Source organism: Cottoperca gobio, chromosome 14 (assembly GCF_900634415.1).
Source record: "Cottoperca gobio chromosome 14, fCotGob3.1, whole genome shotgun sequence".
NCBI lineage: Eukaryota > Metazoa > Chordata > Actinopteri > Perciformes > Bovichtidae > Cottoperca > Cottoperca gobio.
Genome location: NC_041368.1, coordinates 10,172,681 through 10,188,240, shown reverse-complemented (window position 1 = coordinate 10,188,240; position 15,560 = coordinate 10,172,681). Strand labels below are relative to the sequence as shown.

The 15,560-nt window shown below is 35.7% G+C and overlaps 2 protein-coding genes across 2 annotated transcripts; both read left to right on the top strand.

Moving 5' to 3' along the window:
* Positions 1-341: 341 nt before the first annotated feature.
* On the top strand, positions 342-6,170 carry ppme1 (protein phosphatase methylesterase 1). The gene is made up of 14 exons (XM_029448149.1): positions 342-656; positions 1,741-1,834; positions 2,089-2,181; positions 2,331-2,388; positions 3,214-3,265; positions 3,647-3,801; positions 3,985-4,075; positions 4,371-4,436; positions 4,524-4,641; positions 4,756-4,885; positions 5,049-5,093; positions 5,212-5,276; positions 5,485-5,552; positions 5,777-6,170. Exons 1-14 carry the CDS (start codon positions 571-573, stop codon positions 5,778-5,780), a joined length of 1,125 nt encoding a protein of 374 aa, XP_029304009.1. The 5' UTR covers positions 342-570; the 3' UTR covers positions 5,781-6,170.
* Positions 6,171-9,330: 3,160 nt separating this feature from the next.
* On the top strand, positions 9,331-10,321 carry LOC115019186 (odorant receptor 131-2-like). Its single transcript, XM_029448619.1, has one exon. The coding sequence runs from the start codon at positions 9,356-9,358 to the stop codon at positions 10,247-10,249; it is 894 nt and encodes a 297-aa protein (XP_029304479.1). The 5' UTR covers positions 9,331-9,355; the 3' UTR covers positions 10,250-10,321.
* The last annotated feature ends 5,239 nt before the right edge of the window (positions 10,322-15,560 follow it).

Below are 15,560 nucleotides of genomic sequence, written 5' to 3'. Positions count from 1 at the left end.
CTGAATAAAAATGTCTTTGTTTGCTCCCTGGATACATTAGGGCAATTGAAGGTAAAAACAACAACACATGTGTTTAATAATATAATATTTATTATTATTTTGAAATTGTATTATGTAACTTCGATCTCAGAGAATTTGAGTTTTTCTAATAGCAAGAAAAATATTATAATTTAAATACTAAATTAATATAATCAATATGTAATATAAATTATAAATACTAAGAATAATAATTAGAATAATACAAACAGAATAATAATCAACATTAAAATTCAGGGGAGACAAACAGGAAGCCTACATTTTATTTGTCAGTAGATGGCAGTAATGCTTGCAAAGCTTCCTGCTAAACTACCAAAACAGAAAATCGTAGAAGAAGAGACCGACCCAAAAATAATCATAGCAGTAGAAGAAGAGCGCTAACCGTTAGCTTGCCAGAGAAACTAGCGTTAGCTGACATTTATCCAATGCCTGGCTAGCGTCGGTGCAGGTGTCGAAGAAAAGCATATGCTGCGAAAGAGAGGGAAGGTCGTATTGAACAGTTCCTGACAGAGACCGACTCCGGCTTTCGACAACATGGAAAAACAGTTGCATTTAAACCTGTTACCCTCCAGACCTCCCATGTCAGGAGGTTTCCAGTCCAGCTCCAAAATGAAAATGGGGTGAGCTAGCTAACTTAATCTTAATACCATGCTGTCAACTTTGCTGGCTGTCTAACGTTACATTTATATATCATCCACCATCACATCAAGTGCTGTTACATTGGACCCGTATCTTTGCAGTTTATTAAAGGACAGGACAGCTGAACTGATCGCGTTACCTAGTTAAGCTAGCTAGCTGTTGCTACCAGAGTTTTTACCAAACAGTGGCAGATAAAACGCCATTTAGCTCGTAGCTTTCCAAAACAAAAGCATTATACATGTTTTCAAGTTAAACTCAACACATTCTGGCTGTATCCATTGAGCTTTACTAACATTATATTCGATATGTCAGGGTAAAGATTGAGCCTGAAGATATTAATCTTAATATCAGGTAGTATAGTCTTCTAGATTAATAGATTAGTAACAGGTCCAGTTGCAGGGCCACATTCAGTTTGCATTTACACATCTTGTGTAACTTGGTGAAGGTCAGGGCTAGTTTCTGGCTTGATATTGCTTTTTCACATCACCGTGTTACAGTAGTTTTATCAACAAGTTGTTGCTTTTAGTAGAGATGTACCTTGACTATAATGTATATTTTTGGTTTGAATAAAACAGTATCTAAGCTTCCTTGGGTGTGTGCTCAAAACTGACACAGCAGCAACATGCAACTTCTAAAACCAAAAGATTACCCTTCAAACAATCTCTGTTTTCCAGTCAGTTAAATAGCCAGCAACCAGAGCATTAGAAAACTCAACTACATGTATAGCTGCTTAAGTTTAAGTTTGAGGTAAATAGGTAATGATTTAAAAAGGAATAAAACTGAACAGTGACATGCAGGGGTTTTGTTTTTCTAAACAATATTTTTATTTAATTGCACAATTTATTGCTTGCATTACATTAGAATATTCCTGTCTCATCATTATCTTTAAACTATATGGGCCATTTTTTCTCTTCAGTGTTGCAGCATGTGGAGCAGAGAGCCAGTTTGTCCGTTTTACAGAAAGACATGCAAAGATGTATGTCTTGCACTGTGTTTTAATAATGCTGCGGCAATATGGGAGTGGTTTATATTTTGCTTTACCTTTTTTTTTTTTTTCTTATTCAGACCTGGACGGAAGAGAGATTTCACCCCCCTGTCCTGGAGTCAGTACTTTGAGACCATTGAAGATGTTGAGGTGGAAAATGAAAATGGCAAAGATATATCCTTGACTGCTGCTTGTGTTTCTCAAGAGAAAATTAAGCATGAATTATTGAAACTTTGGTGTGGCAATCACCCAGAGCAATCAAATCCAACTAGGTCATTTCAGATGTAGCTATTTCTATACACCAGTGTGCAATCTAACTTCAATTTAGTATATAAGATGAGCAGTTTATACAATTGAATGTTTATTCTCTTTTGAACAGCATCACTTACTTTTTAACTCTAGTTTGCATTTCCTTGACTACCTTGAACATTTTCAGAGTTTACTGCAGTGGTGCCCATGGTCCTGTGCTGCTTCTGCTCCACGGAGGAGGCCACTCTGCACTCTCCTGGGCAGTGTTCACTGTGAGCATAATAACTACTACAGACACTCTGTGACCTCCTAACTCTGATACATCATATGTTTAAAATACACACTCATGTACAGAGCTTTTTTACGAGCGTGTTTGCTGTACACTATTTGATTTAAATGGCTTCCGTGTGCGTCTTTACAGGCCGTCATATGCAGCAGGATCAACTGCAGGGTGGTGGCTATGGACCTTCGAGCTCATGGTAAATATAGGACATAGGATACATGTCACAGGACACACAATTAGTAACAGACGTACTGTTTTTTATTTATAGTTAAATAAAAAAGTTTTAAAATGTTGATCACTGCATCCCAATACCTTCAACTCACATTTGCATTCTGTAATAATGTAAAATACCGTTAACATTAATTTTATTTGTTAAGAAGGTTTTGCTTAATATTGCAATGTTATAGAGTCATCAAATAAAATAACTTAAGTCCTATATTAAATTTTACTGTTCAAATTGCAGCTCCAGTACCGCAAAGGGTAACACTGTATTTGTATAGTTCGACTACAAATAGTTTATAGAGTATTTGTAGCATTTCAACAGTTTTAGTTGAGATTCAACAATTTAACTTTTGCTTCGTCTGTAGATGTTTAACAAATTATTTAGAAAGTATATGTGACCATTCATGAACATACCTACATATTCTCAGAATATTTTAGTTGAGTCTGAACTGCCCACTCAAGCTATGCTAATTTGTATAGCATAGGTTGAGTGGGTAGTTTAAGTAAATGTTGGTATGTTCGTTATTTGTTCGTAATTTCACACAAAGCGAAACCGTTGAATTGTTGAATCTCCACACAAATACTCCACAACTATTCATAGGCGGACTATCCAATTAAAGTGTTACCCACAAATGTTTAGGAAGTGAATTTGCTGTACCTAAGTATCTTGATCATATCCCTGCCCCCCTGTGATTAGAAGCCAACTCTCCCCCTACATCATTTTGCAGGTCATTCTTTACATATTCATTTGCTTAGGTGGAACAAATGGTGAAATCTGCTTCTCTCTCATCACCTGCAGGCGACTCCAAAGTGAAAAATCCTGACGATCTCTCTGCAGACACGATGGCCAAGTAAGTTGCCGTGTGCGCAGATAAGACAGGCATTGGATTTTGTGAGAACCACATACGCACTTTATACAGCTTAGCACAGACAAATATGGGGAAGCCAGAGGAGGCGGCAAGGATCCTGCAGGCTTGTGGGAGAGTCGATAGCTAGATGAGTATCGAGTCGCGCACACAGTCAGCTTTGAGCTCTACGGCTACAGAAAGGGATTTGAGAGTTCGATGGGTTCTTGTGGTTGTTTACATTTGGATTAAAGACTGTGCTTTAAAATAAAAATATTCATTGTTAAATACACTCTGTCTTGAGTTTTCTGTATGTTGAGAAACACTGCCACATGTGATGGTAATGTAACAAGGTAATAATCTTTTCCTTGCTTTTTCTTTCAAAAGGGATATTGGCAAAGTGGTGGAGGTGCTCTATGGAGAGAACCCGCCTCCGATCATGATTATTGGACACAGCATGGGCGGAGCCATTGCAGTTCACACAGCCGCAGCCAATCATGTACCATCCCTGCTCGGCCTCTGTGTCATTGATGTTGTAGAAGGTAAGCGCTTACTCTTTTCATACTTTTCAATTTATGACTTAGTTGACCAGTAGCAGGTTGGTTTTACTATTACTTTTAATTAGCAGAAAATGTTAATGATAAATGTTCATAATCATAATCAAATGAGCTCAGTATATAATTATTGCAGTGTATTATTGACAAATTGTTTTTAAATGCATTCAGGTACAGCAATGGATGCTTTGAACAGTATGCAGAACTTCCTCAGAAGTCGGCCTAAGACATTTAAATCTCTGGAGAATGCCATTGAGTGGAGGTAATGAAACAGTTAGTGATACTGCTGCATCTTGGATGTATGGTTGGGCAAAAATGATACTCTTCTGCAATGTGGTTATTGTATTAACAGTGTCATAAAGTAAACATCATTTTCTTAAACAAATGGGAACCTTGATAAAACATTTGGCATGTTTTGGACAACCTTCCCCTTTTTGATTGTCCCGTTTTAATGGCCACCATTCTTAGAGATTGGATTTTCAAGCTTGCATGGCATCTTACTGGTACTACTTTGTGTAGTGTCTGAAACTTTCCTTTTTCCTTTGCTTTGCTTTCAGTGTGAAGAGCGGCCAGATCCGAAACATGGAGTCAGCACGAGTGTCAATGGGAGGCCAGGTGAAAAAGTATGTCTGCTCTGTTTCTCATCTGAACGTTAGGTCCTGCAAGTTTTATGTAGTGAAAGTTAATTTGCTCTGTTCTGACATTCACAGATGTGAGGAACCCACCAGAAGTCCAGCTGTGTCTAATAGCATTGAAGGTATTATAGAAGAGGATGAAGAAGTGGAGGAAGAATCCAACAAGAAAAGGATGAAGGAGGATGACCAAGAGGTTCCATCTCTTATTACTTGTCTTTCCTTAGTAACATACATGTGTGTGTGTGTATGTTTGTGAGAGGTTGAAACGTACCTAAAAAAGGTTTATTCCCCCCCCCTGCCCCTACAGATAAAAAAGGAAAGCATCTTCACCTGGCGAGTGGAGCTGTCAAAGACAGAAAAATATTGGGAGGGCTGGTTCAGAGGCCTGTCTTCCCTCTTCCTCACCTGCCCTGTGCCGAAACTGCTTCTGCTCGCAGGTTAGATCTCACAGTCAACGCACTTTGTTATTTGGTACATAAAAATAGTCAGTTTTGGGATTCGAGGCAGTCTAACTAGTTTGGATAAATACAAATGATTTTTATTCCAAGCTGTTTTGCCATTGACTGCACAATTTCACCCCTGACTTAATCCATTGTACAGGAGTGGACAGGCTTGACAAAGACCTTACTATTGGACAGATGCAAGGTAAGGACCACAAATTGAGATTTTCTGCATAGTTTCCATTTTATTTTCCTCCACGATTGATTGTTGTCATATACGGTGGAATATACAGACCTGAAAAACAACCACTGTTTTCCCACAGGGAAGTTTCAGATGCAGGTTCTCCCTCAGTGTGGTCATGCTGTCCATGAGGACGCACCTGAAAAAGTAAGGGGTGAACATATTTAACAACATTGTCTGAATGACTGTATGATGCTTGATGATTTTCCAAACCTAATCCCCACTTTGAGATGTTGTCGTGTGTAGTGTCACTTCTGGATTCAGTTTACACGACTGGCTTTGTGTGAATGTTCAGCTGTCCCTGTTTGGTGCTGATTCAATTGGTTGCCTCTTTTTGTCTGTCATCTGTTGCTAGGTAGCAGATGCTCTTGCAACATTTATGGTCAGGCACAAATTCACTGAGTTTAAGGAAGGATACCTGTGGTAAGTGAACTTCTACCAAAGAATGTTTGCACTATATTGATTATATGTAACATAATAAGAATTTAGAATAAGAATTATAGGAGACTGAAATGTTATAGAAATAAAAGTAAAAATTGCATTAAATGGTTGAACAGTCACGTGATTTTACAGAACATAGGGAAGCAATTACATTATTTTTGTTTAAGAAAATCCACGTCGTCTGATTTTGTGTAATCTTTCCACAGCTAATTTCCAGTTTTCAGTCTAAATATAGCCAGCAGCCATAGAAGAAATGTTTCAAGATTCATCCACATCCTCGAACAATTGAACAGCAAATTAAGGAATATTATTATTATTATTATTATTATTATTATGTTTTTGTTCTGTAGATACTTTGCTCTTCAGCTTTGCCTTATTTTTATTTTAAAACACTGGGATTTGATTGTACCTTTCTTTTACAGTATATTTTTTCTAAGTAATGCTCTCCTTGTTTAATGTTTTATTTTGAGTGATTGCATCATTGTTAAAAAGTGTGTATAATGTTTGAAATCGAACAATGATTAAAGATGGATGCAGCAAAATGTCACCCATGCTTGTATATTTGGTATGTGTAATAAAAAGACATCATGATAATTTTAATTTTGGTAGTTTATTTAACATGACATGTAGATAAATGTAATTGACGATTAGAAAAAGTATTTTTATTCTAGTTTTCGATCATCTCCTTACACTCTTCACATTTACAGCACCCAAATATAACACACATTGTAACTCCCAAAATCACACACGTTTTATGTGTTGACAGCTTTTGCGTTTGTTGCCAAGGTGAAAGATGAAGCCCAGTTAACACTCGAGTTTACTTTACTTCACTTCTTATTGGACAAAATGTGGGCATAGCTGACTGACACCGTGGAAGATCTACTGGGTCAGTTGTTTTTGCAGATCCAGGTGTTTGTTTTACATCAAATTTGTGATGAACATCTGATATCAGGTCAACATTGGAATTCCTGTTCATTCGACAATATACACATAATAATAATAATAATAATAATAATAATAATAAGCTTTATTTGTATAGCACCTTTCATACAAGAATTGCAGCTCAAAGTGTTGTAAGAGTTGTGTTCAACTTTTAGACTTCTCTGGTCGATACTTTACTTCCCTTTGTCCCCGTTGTACAAAGTAAGTTAAAACACAATCGTCACTGAGTCCCAGATTTTGTTTATGGTAAAATCCAGATAACGGTTATTAAACACGCTGGTTTTCAGTCTAAGGCGATATCTGACTACTCGTCTTCTCTGCTGTGACTGTCAGAGATATATAGATATATATATATATATTTATATTTATTTATATATATATATATATATATATTTATTTATATATATATTTAACTACTCGTCAATGACTAGATAGTGACGGCATTTTCTTCTGCATCAGAGACTCAGGCCTGGAGGTTGAAAACAATTTGCCAGATTAACAAAAAGCTTTCATGCTACAAGATAACTGAAGTTATAAATGTAAATTGTCCTTAATCTAAAATATTAAAGTGTTGTAGTTGAAGATTAAAATTGTATTATTAATGTTGCATTTAAAAAAACAAAGGGTTGTCGAACTGGTGGAGAACATATCTTTTATGATTATTATTCGTAAAAGAAAGCAATGTTATAATGAACATTTAATAACCACGAGTGTTCACTCCTCTGCTTTAAAGAATGATGCTGAACATAAACTATGACGAAGGTGACATGTTTTCTTCGTACGCCTGATTGACTCCCGGGAATGAAATACATGTTTTAATTGTCCCTCCATGGACCAACACACTGGAAAATTCTGCCATTATGTGCAATGTAAACATTTGAATTATTAATGTGCCATTAATGACGATCCTCCAAAGAATTACAGACATTGTTAAGAGATGTGAGTCTGTAAACAAAGCTGACATGTAAATGTAACTGTAAATAAGTTATTCTGTTGCATCATTTCGGGCCGAACAAATATCCTGTACTTAATAAACATTTTCCACAAGGTCTTATAAAAATGTATGGGATGAAGCTATAGGACAAAAGTGCAGGATTTAAGGGGTGGATAAGAAAACGCCTTTAAATAATCTAAAGGGCCACAGATCAATACCTCTATGACACTGTCAACAATTACATTCTCAACCTGTGATGTTAGCATATGTTTCTGGATATCATGTTGGGAATAAGGAAAGATAGACAACAAAATAATATCTTTGGACACATATTTTGAAAGAACATGTCAGAACTATTGAAAAGGAGAAAATTTCCTCCTACAAAGTTGAGACTAGCACATCAGTCGGTTGTTCAAATGGCCTCTTATTGTGAACGTGGCATTCACGGTCACTTATTGTCCAGCTGAGGTTGACTAAGTTCACAGTTTAGACCATCCATGTAATGCCAAGATTGATGATATAGAGCTGAAACAAATGTGGAGTTTTATCTTGAAAAGAGACATCTATTTAGGCACTGAACAGGTGGGGTCAGAAAACCAGTCAGTATCTGGTGTGCTCTGCTGGACATTCCTGCAGTCAGCATGCCAATTGTACGCTCCCTCAAAACTTGCAACATCTGTGGCATTGTGCTGTGTGATTAAACTAACAAGTGCTCACTAACACAGATTAAAACAAATTTGTGAACAATATTTGAGAGAAATAGGCCTTTTGTGTACATAGAAAAAGTCTTAGATCTTGGTTTCATTTTCTTTACATATATTATTTTATAGTTTGCACATCTTTATATATAATTTAATTCATTTGTTTGTTAAATACATATTTCTTCAGTTGAAAACAAAAGTGCATGCTGTCCACCTGAGTGGGCATGTACAAATCTCTTTGAAAAAGATGGATTAAAAAAAACTAAAGTTCAAGGGTTAAGGTCATTTTATAGATATTGTTAGAGAAATTGAAGCAAAGCAGGTGCAGATCTGTGTTTCAAATTGTGCCTCCTGTCCTTAATATGTAAACATATTTTTAAATAATCGAGATTGGCATCACTGTTATTTGATTTGTTATTTCTGTGGCTCACTGACTATCACTGTTGTAGTAAGCCTACACATATTTGAATAGGCTGTATGATGTTGTAGTTAAAATACTGCAGTATACGTGGACATAATGGTTTGAATTCCATTTTAGTTTATGCAGTAGCTCTGCAGGTGGTCATTATTTACAAGTGGCCATTTAGAAATACCCCGATTGAATTTCTATGGATTGTGGAAAACTGCCAAATAACAATAAAGCAGATCAAATATGCTTATGCTAATATAAACAAGGAAAAAAGTAAATACTTACTGCTTTATTAGCACACAGCTTCTCAAACTCTCCTTGAAAAAAAACACAAACAATGCAGAGCTCTAACTGGTTGTTGAACTGTCACATAAGAGATGTTGTCTTGACAACAATGCAAATGATACTCAATAAAAGGACATGATGGGCTGATTAATTCCTCAGATTTGTTTATTGAACCTCTATTTGCAAATGAAGTCAGACCAAACCAGTAACATGTAAGTAATGTGTACCAGACATACAACAAATCCATTTATTAGACCTTTAACTTATTTCTGAAATATTTGTATTTATTGTGATGCTGTCTTGTATTTTCACCCTCAAAATTGTTGCTTTGTTTCAGGCTTCAACATGATTATTTCACACAGATGTTATTTGACACAATGATCCTGAACATGCTTCAACATTCAGGTCTGTTCATAATGTTGATTAAGGATCAGTGAGATGTGATTATGTGCCGTGCCTTTTACAGACGCTGCATGAAGCTGCGGACATGAATGACACAGCAGTAACCCAGCTGATGCGGTTTCAGACACCTATCAAAGCTGTGCTGTCTATGCTGCCATGTCTTCTCTTTCTCTATGTAAACGCCGTCATGCTGTTTGCCTTGTTGAGCAAGCCTGTCCTCCTGGAGTCCCCCCGATATATCCTGTTTGGTCATTTACTCATCGCTGACTCTCTGCAGCTGATAATGGTTGTGTTGCTGTACATCTTTGCTGTGACCATGGTCAGAATGATCAGCTACGTTTGTATCATTATCACACTGTTTGCAGTTTTCACTTTTAAAATATCACCCCTCAACCTCGCTGTGATGTCTTTGGAGAGGTATGTTGCCATTTGTTTTCCACTGAGGCATGCCAATATTGTCACCACCAGGCTGACAGGAGTTGCCATTGCTGTGATGTGGGCAGTGGCCTCTTTAGACTCGTTCATACAGCTTTTGGTGCTTTTCAGTCTGGAGAACTCAGGCTACACTGTGTCGGGGTTCTGCCACAGACACTTCTTACAGCTACGCATTTATTCAACTATGAACAAGACCTTCACCATTGTGTTATTTGTATTAGTGAGCATCATTATCATCTACACATTCATTGCCATCATGATCACTGTGAAGTCAGCCTCTTCTACTGCTACTGCCCGTAACGCCCGTAAGGCCTATAAAACAGTGCTGTTGCATCTGCTTCAGCTGTTCCTGTGTCTCGCCTCCACTCTGTTTAATATGATAAACTCCAACAGCCTGTGGAACATGAATCCTGTTATGGCACTGCATATTCAGTATGTTCTGTTTTTAGGTGTTATCATTTTCCCTAAGTGTTTGAGCCCACTCATATATGGCCTCAGAGATCACACCTTCAGACATGTCTTCAAAAACTATTTCACCTTTGGCTTAAAAAAGACATTTCCAATGTCTTGAATTCAAGTACAGTAATTGTGTTGTGCTATTTTTTGCAAGTTTTTTTCTTTGTGTGATTTACTTTAGTTTATGGCAGTGATTGATACATTGTATCTGGTCAGAATTAAAATGTGGTTTAAATCATTATTTCTTTCATTTTGTAATTTCTTTATTTTATTTAAAATCTCTGCAAACACATTGAGGGAGAACCCTTATTTTCTTAGGCCTACAATAAATACAGACACAATCAAATAGCAATAAAATAAAAAGACATGGCTATGTTAATTAAAACAAAAAGAAAAAACAAAGCAATTAATTACAAAGTACATTTAGTCATGCTACAATAGAGAATTATTTTTTCAAATAGCTGTAAAGTCTGAAAAATACTGAATCATCATCAAAAGACATTAACCACATAATAATAATAATAATAATAATAATCAGAGAAGTGATAGTCCAGTGTAAGAAATGATGACACATTGTTCTGTTAAATATCTAGATGTTTTCACAAAATATATAACTCATAATACCCCTTCATGACTTACTTAAATAAATATCTGAAAATACAAAAAATGCTAAAAACTCCATGAAAAGTAAATCTGGGCACATAAGTAATTTAATCATGCATTCATCATCTATAAAGGGAATTTTATGAGGACCACTTTAAAGCATGCTGTTGTCTGTTGTCAATAAACACAAGAGGACACACGGTCCTATTTTAGTGAATAGTTATTATCTCTCTGCTCTTTTGATAAAATGAAAAACAAATGTTAGGAGCATAAACATATCAAATTTAAATCCCGTAACAAATCAAATCAATCAAAGTTTTGTATTATATTTAGTATGGCTTGCCGATTGTAGATTTTCTAGCAATTCTGAAAGATAAAATACATTTTATACCCATCAGCATCCGATCATATCACCATGAAACTTCTTAAGAAAGTTAGTTTTGTATTCCAAGTGTTCTGAAATGTTATACTTAAATATGCAAATGAAGCTTTATCTTTTTAAGTTTGTGCTAATTTGCATACATTTCTGAATAGAAATCTGAACATTAGATAAAGCCATGTTAAAGATGGTTGTTTCATGTTGTTGACATATTAGACTCAAAGGTATTTACGGAGGGAATTTTGAATTTGTATCACTGCAACAGAATATACTGTAAATAGCCATTTAAAAAAAAGAGTCTAATTTCACCATGTTTTTTAGGAATAAAATGTTACATAAATCAGGCTATGAATGATATGTGAACAAACCTCTCTGTAAAAACCTTCAGATTGCAGATAGGAATGAAACTTGAAAGTTTGGTGCATGTAAGTGCTATAAAGTTCCATACCATCATCCACTAAAAATAAAAATAAAATAATAATAATAATAATAATAATAATAATAATAATAATAATAATAATAATAATAATAATAATAATGGCCCAGTTGATTACTTACATCAAGACAATTGTTTTTTGTATTACAAGTTTTCTACTATGTTTAAATGTAAATACGAGGCATTATCTAATACTAACTTTTGGTGAATTAAGGAAAAATCTACAGATGCAAATAGACAAGTTTAGTACAATAAACACCTAAATGTATATTTAGGATGTTTTCTTACAAGCTTGAAAAAAGACATGTTATAGAACCAGGGCTGCCACCATTGTACCCCTGAACAAGATACTCAACCCCAAGTTGCTCCAGGGAGACTGTCCCTGTAGTTAGTTCACTGTAAGTCGCGGCTAAATTACCTGTAATGTAATGTAATAGCTCAAACTCTTAAAATTGACCAGTGCATGAAAAAACTATGTTTTGCCCGGGATGTCTATAATAATAATAATAATAATAATAATAATAATAATAATAATAATAATAATAAGCTTTATTTGTATAGCAGCTTTCATACAAGAATTGCAGTCCAAAGTGCTTCACAGCAAAAACATAACAATTAGTACAAGGACAGAATAAGAGCATTTACAGTACAATAATCACAGTGTTGATGTAAATGAGTCTGAAGTACCATTATAAAAATAGCAGAATTAAAATAGTATAACATAGCTGATAAAATAGCAGATAAAATAGCAGAATTAAAATAATATAATATAGCAGAATTAAAATAGTATAAAATAACATTGGAAATCATGCCTAGTTTCCCTATCTGTGCCGTACTTAACGACCCTACTGCCGGGAAATCACATTCATCACACCATTCTTGTAAATGTTTTAAACTGTCAGAGCCATATTTTGAAAGCATGAGATCAACAATACGCCCTGTGGCCTTTCAACTGGTTTACTCCCTTCGAGAGCCAGTTTTTCCTCCAATACACATTTATCAGAGAAACTTCCTCTTTTTCCCGTGGTATAACAGTCTATTTGATCTCAGGTTTTTTAAATATACACACACTCTGAAATGTATTTCTTTTACCTTTAATGGAGCAACAATATCCAGGGTAGATGACAAGGTGTTGTTTAGATTTTCAACCATGAGATTTAAGGAGCTGTCTGAGCATGGCTCAAATGATCTCATAATGTTGGAGAATGTTTCCTCTGCTGTGTCATCTAGTATTCTTTTTTTGACTACCGTCTCTCTTTTGGTCTTTGTTAAGATTAAGTTAGCATCAAAAAACATACAGTGATGGTCAGATATTGGTAATTCGATTACTGAGACCTTATCGATGTCCAGCCTTGTCGTTATCACTAAATCTAGTGTGTTACCATGCTGATGAGTGGGTTCACTGATATTTTGTTTTAGATCGTAGCTGTCTAGTAACTTTTCAAGTTCAATAGTCTTGGGATCATTCTTCTTATTTACGTGAATATTTAGGTCTCCATGCAGGATTATTCTTTCACATCTAGTGATCTAGTGAGTGAAATTCCTGTAGAAATAGTGCTGAATATGTTGGTGGCCTGTACAATGTGATGATGAGCAAAGATAGTTCTGCTTTGAGCTCAATAGCAAGATATTCAAATTATGTAAATTCACCCAGGTCAATGTCATTACATACAAGTGACGCTGATAAGATAGCGGCAATCCCTCCACCTTTCTTATTTTTCCTGACTGCCTGATTGTATTTATAGTTTGGAGGACACGTCTCAGTCAGTGTTGCCACACCAGAAATGTTGTTTAGCCTTAAAAGAATGATGTTAAGTCTGAATGTGCATGTAAAGAGTTCATTCTTTCAGCCAGCAGATGTCACTTTTGGTCTGTAAAAAGTTCTCATTGTGGCTGTAACTGTAGCCTTTTATTTTAGTCTTAAAGCATGGCACCTGAACATGTATGAGGCTGTAAAAAATAGAGATGTTCAGTAAATTGTAACGCTATTGATGAAATTCCTTTCCCCTCCTCTTTCTCACAGACCAGATGGACCCATGTGTAAGAGAAAGGATAGAGACAGAAAGCAGAGAGAGACCAATTTATGTGGGTAAACAGGGAGGGAGGTGCTGACCCGCAGAATAAAAGAAGCGTCTTAGCAGGAGGTGGACTAATTTAACCGATCTTTAATCCGCCACAATCCTGAAGCCCTCTCAATACCTCTCTGGCCTTCATGAAAGAGCACTTGAAGGGGTGAAAAACATTCCAGAGAGAGAAAGTACCTGGTGACGGAGAGCAGCTTTAGTTAAGAGCGGGAGCAAAGGGAAAGGTTGTTATCATGATCACAAAGTCCTTCACATCCTCAACCAAGAAAATTGACTTTGTTTAAATAATGGCTAGTTTCATTAACACAATCATAGTTTTACTTTTTGTTCACACACACAGGTTATGTTTCAGTATGTTTCCACTATGTTGTGGTGTTTCCATAGGCTACTGTGCTCACGGAGAGTGCATCCAGAAAAGACTATTCTAAATTTATTTCTAAAGTTATTTATGAGCCAAATACATGAGAAATAACAAGGAGAGATACAACAAGCTTATCTGAGTTTTCTTTGCTGATTAACTGAGATGTGACAAAATTGTTTAAGCATGGTCTATTCTGTACTTTTAGGCTAAAAACAACTATTATATTAGAAAATGTTCTTTCCAAAACAAAGTAATGACACAGACAAAAACTACTTTTTTTTAAATGTATGTGGAAACTTTGCACAGTAGATGGGGATCAAATACCAAGAATCCATAAACAATATAATGCAAACCAGTTCAGTACCCTGCAAAAAATACAATATTGAAAAAAGTATTGATTGTGTGTAGAATGTAGCCTTTTTTTTTTAGATTGAGTCAAAGAGGAAAAGAGTGAAGTCAGTTGTAATTTTATTTTTCTTCTGTTGCTCACGCTATACATACAAGGGATTGACTTGTGCACCTTACAATATAATGCATCCCTATACAATAAAATCATAGCTTAAGAAATAGCTCACTGTTTCACCACAGTATTTATTGCAGGACTTTTGTAATGGCTTGCACATGTGTTTCCGTTATTTTGCCCACAATGAAATGCTGCTGATGAAAGAAAAGGAAAATATGAAATAAAGAGCAAAAACCAAAACAAAGTTATAATAGTAGGGCTCATCATCAACTAAATTATGTCTAATGGAAAAGTCTACTGCACGAGGAGGGGTTGTGGAAAAGTCAGCGGAAAACTTTAGAATCAATTCTAATACAGCTGTGATTTAAGAAGAAGCCCCTAAATTGAATTCTAAAGTCTTTTAGTCTGCATTTATCTCTCTCCCTTATCATAAATTATTTGCCATATACATATAGCTTTACATATAGCTCTCATGTTGATGCATTGCACTCAAGGCAAAAATATTCTGACTGAATTTAAGAATAATTGGAATATTCATTGCACTCATTTTACCCACTTCGGCATAGATTTGAAATAAATAAAAACACAAGTTCGCATTCACACTCACGCACACAAACGTTTGCACTATAGAGTTGCAGATGAATGGGATGGTAGGAGAGTAATTGTATCCCTTGTGGCTCTTCAGAAGACAGCACTGAGACGCAAATGAAAGCACTGACCTGGTTAGCTCTCTGTCAGCAGGAGGGGGTGCTGCCCCACCCCTCCCCCTGCCCCAACCCCCACTCCCCATCCCACCTACACACGCATTACTTTACAAAGATTAACTTGTTGACATACTATGAGCAACTACTCAAGTCTGTATTGCAAAGCCAAGACTGACAAGCGAGAGCAAATGATAAAATTCTCAAAAACCTTTAAGTGTCACTTCAAAAATTCAGTTGGGTAAAACCCATTTCATTCCATAGAGAAAATCAAATAAATTATTATTTTTAGAAGTTAACAAGCATCACAGGAAGAGACTATACCATATATGAGATTTTGTTTTAACTCTTTATATTTCCACTCTTCCCACGTTGTATCCATAAAGTGTATCTTATATT

Excerpts from the sequence above, each read along its gene's own strand:
- ppme1 (XM_029448149.1), top strand. The coding sequence starts at position 571 with ATGGAAAAACAGTTGCATTTAAACCTGTTACCCTCCAGACCTCCCATG. Across the intron at positions 1,835-2,088 it reads AAAATGAAAATGGCAAAGAT|ATTTTCAGAGTTTACTGCAG; the intron begins ATATCCTTGACT and ends ACTACCTTGAAC. Across the intron at positions 2,182-2,330 it reads TCTCCTGGGCAGTGTTCACT|GCCGTCATATGCAGCAGGAT; the intron begins GTGAGCATAATA and ends GCGTCTTTACAG.
- LOC115019186 (XM_029448619.1), top strand. The coding sequence starts at position 9,356 with ATGCGGTTTCAGACACCTATCAAAGCTGTGCTGTCTATGCTGCCATGT.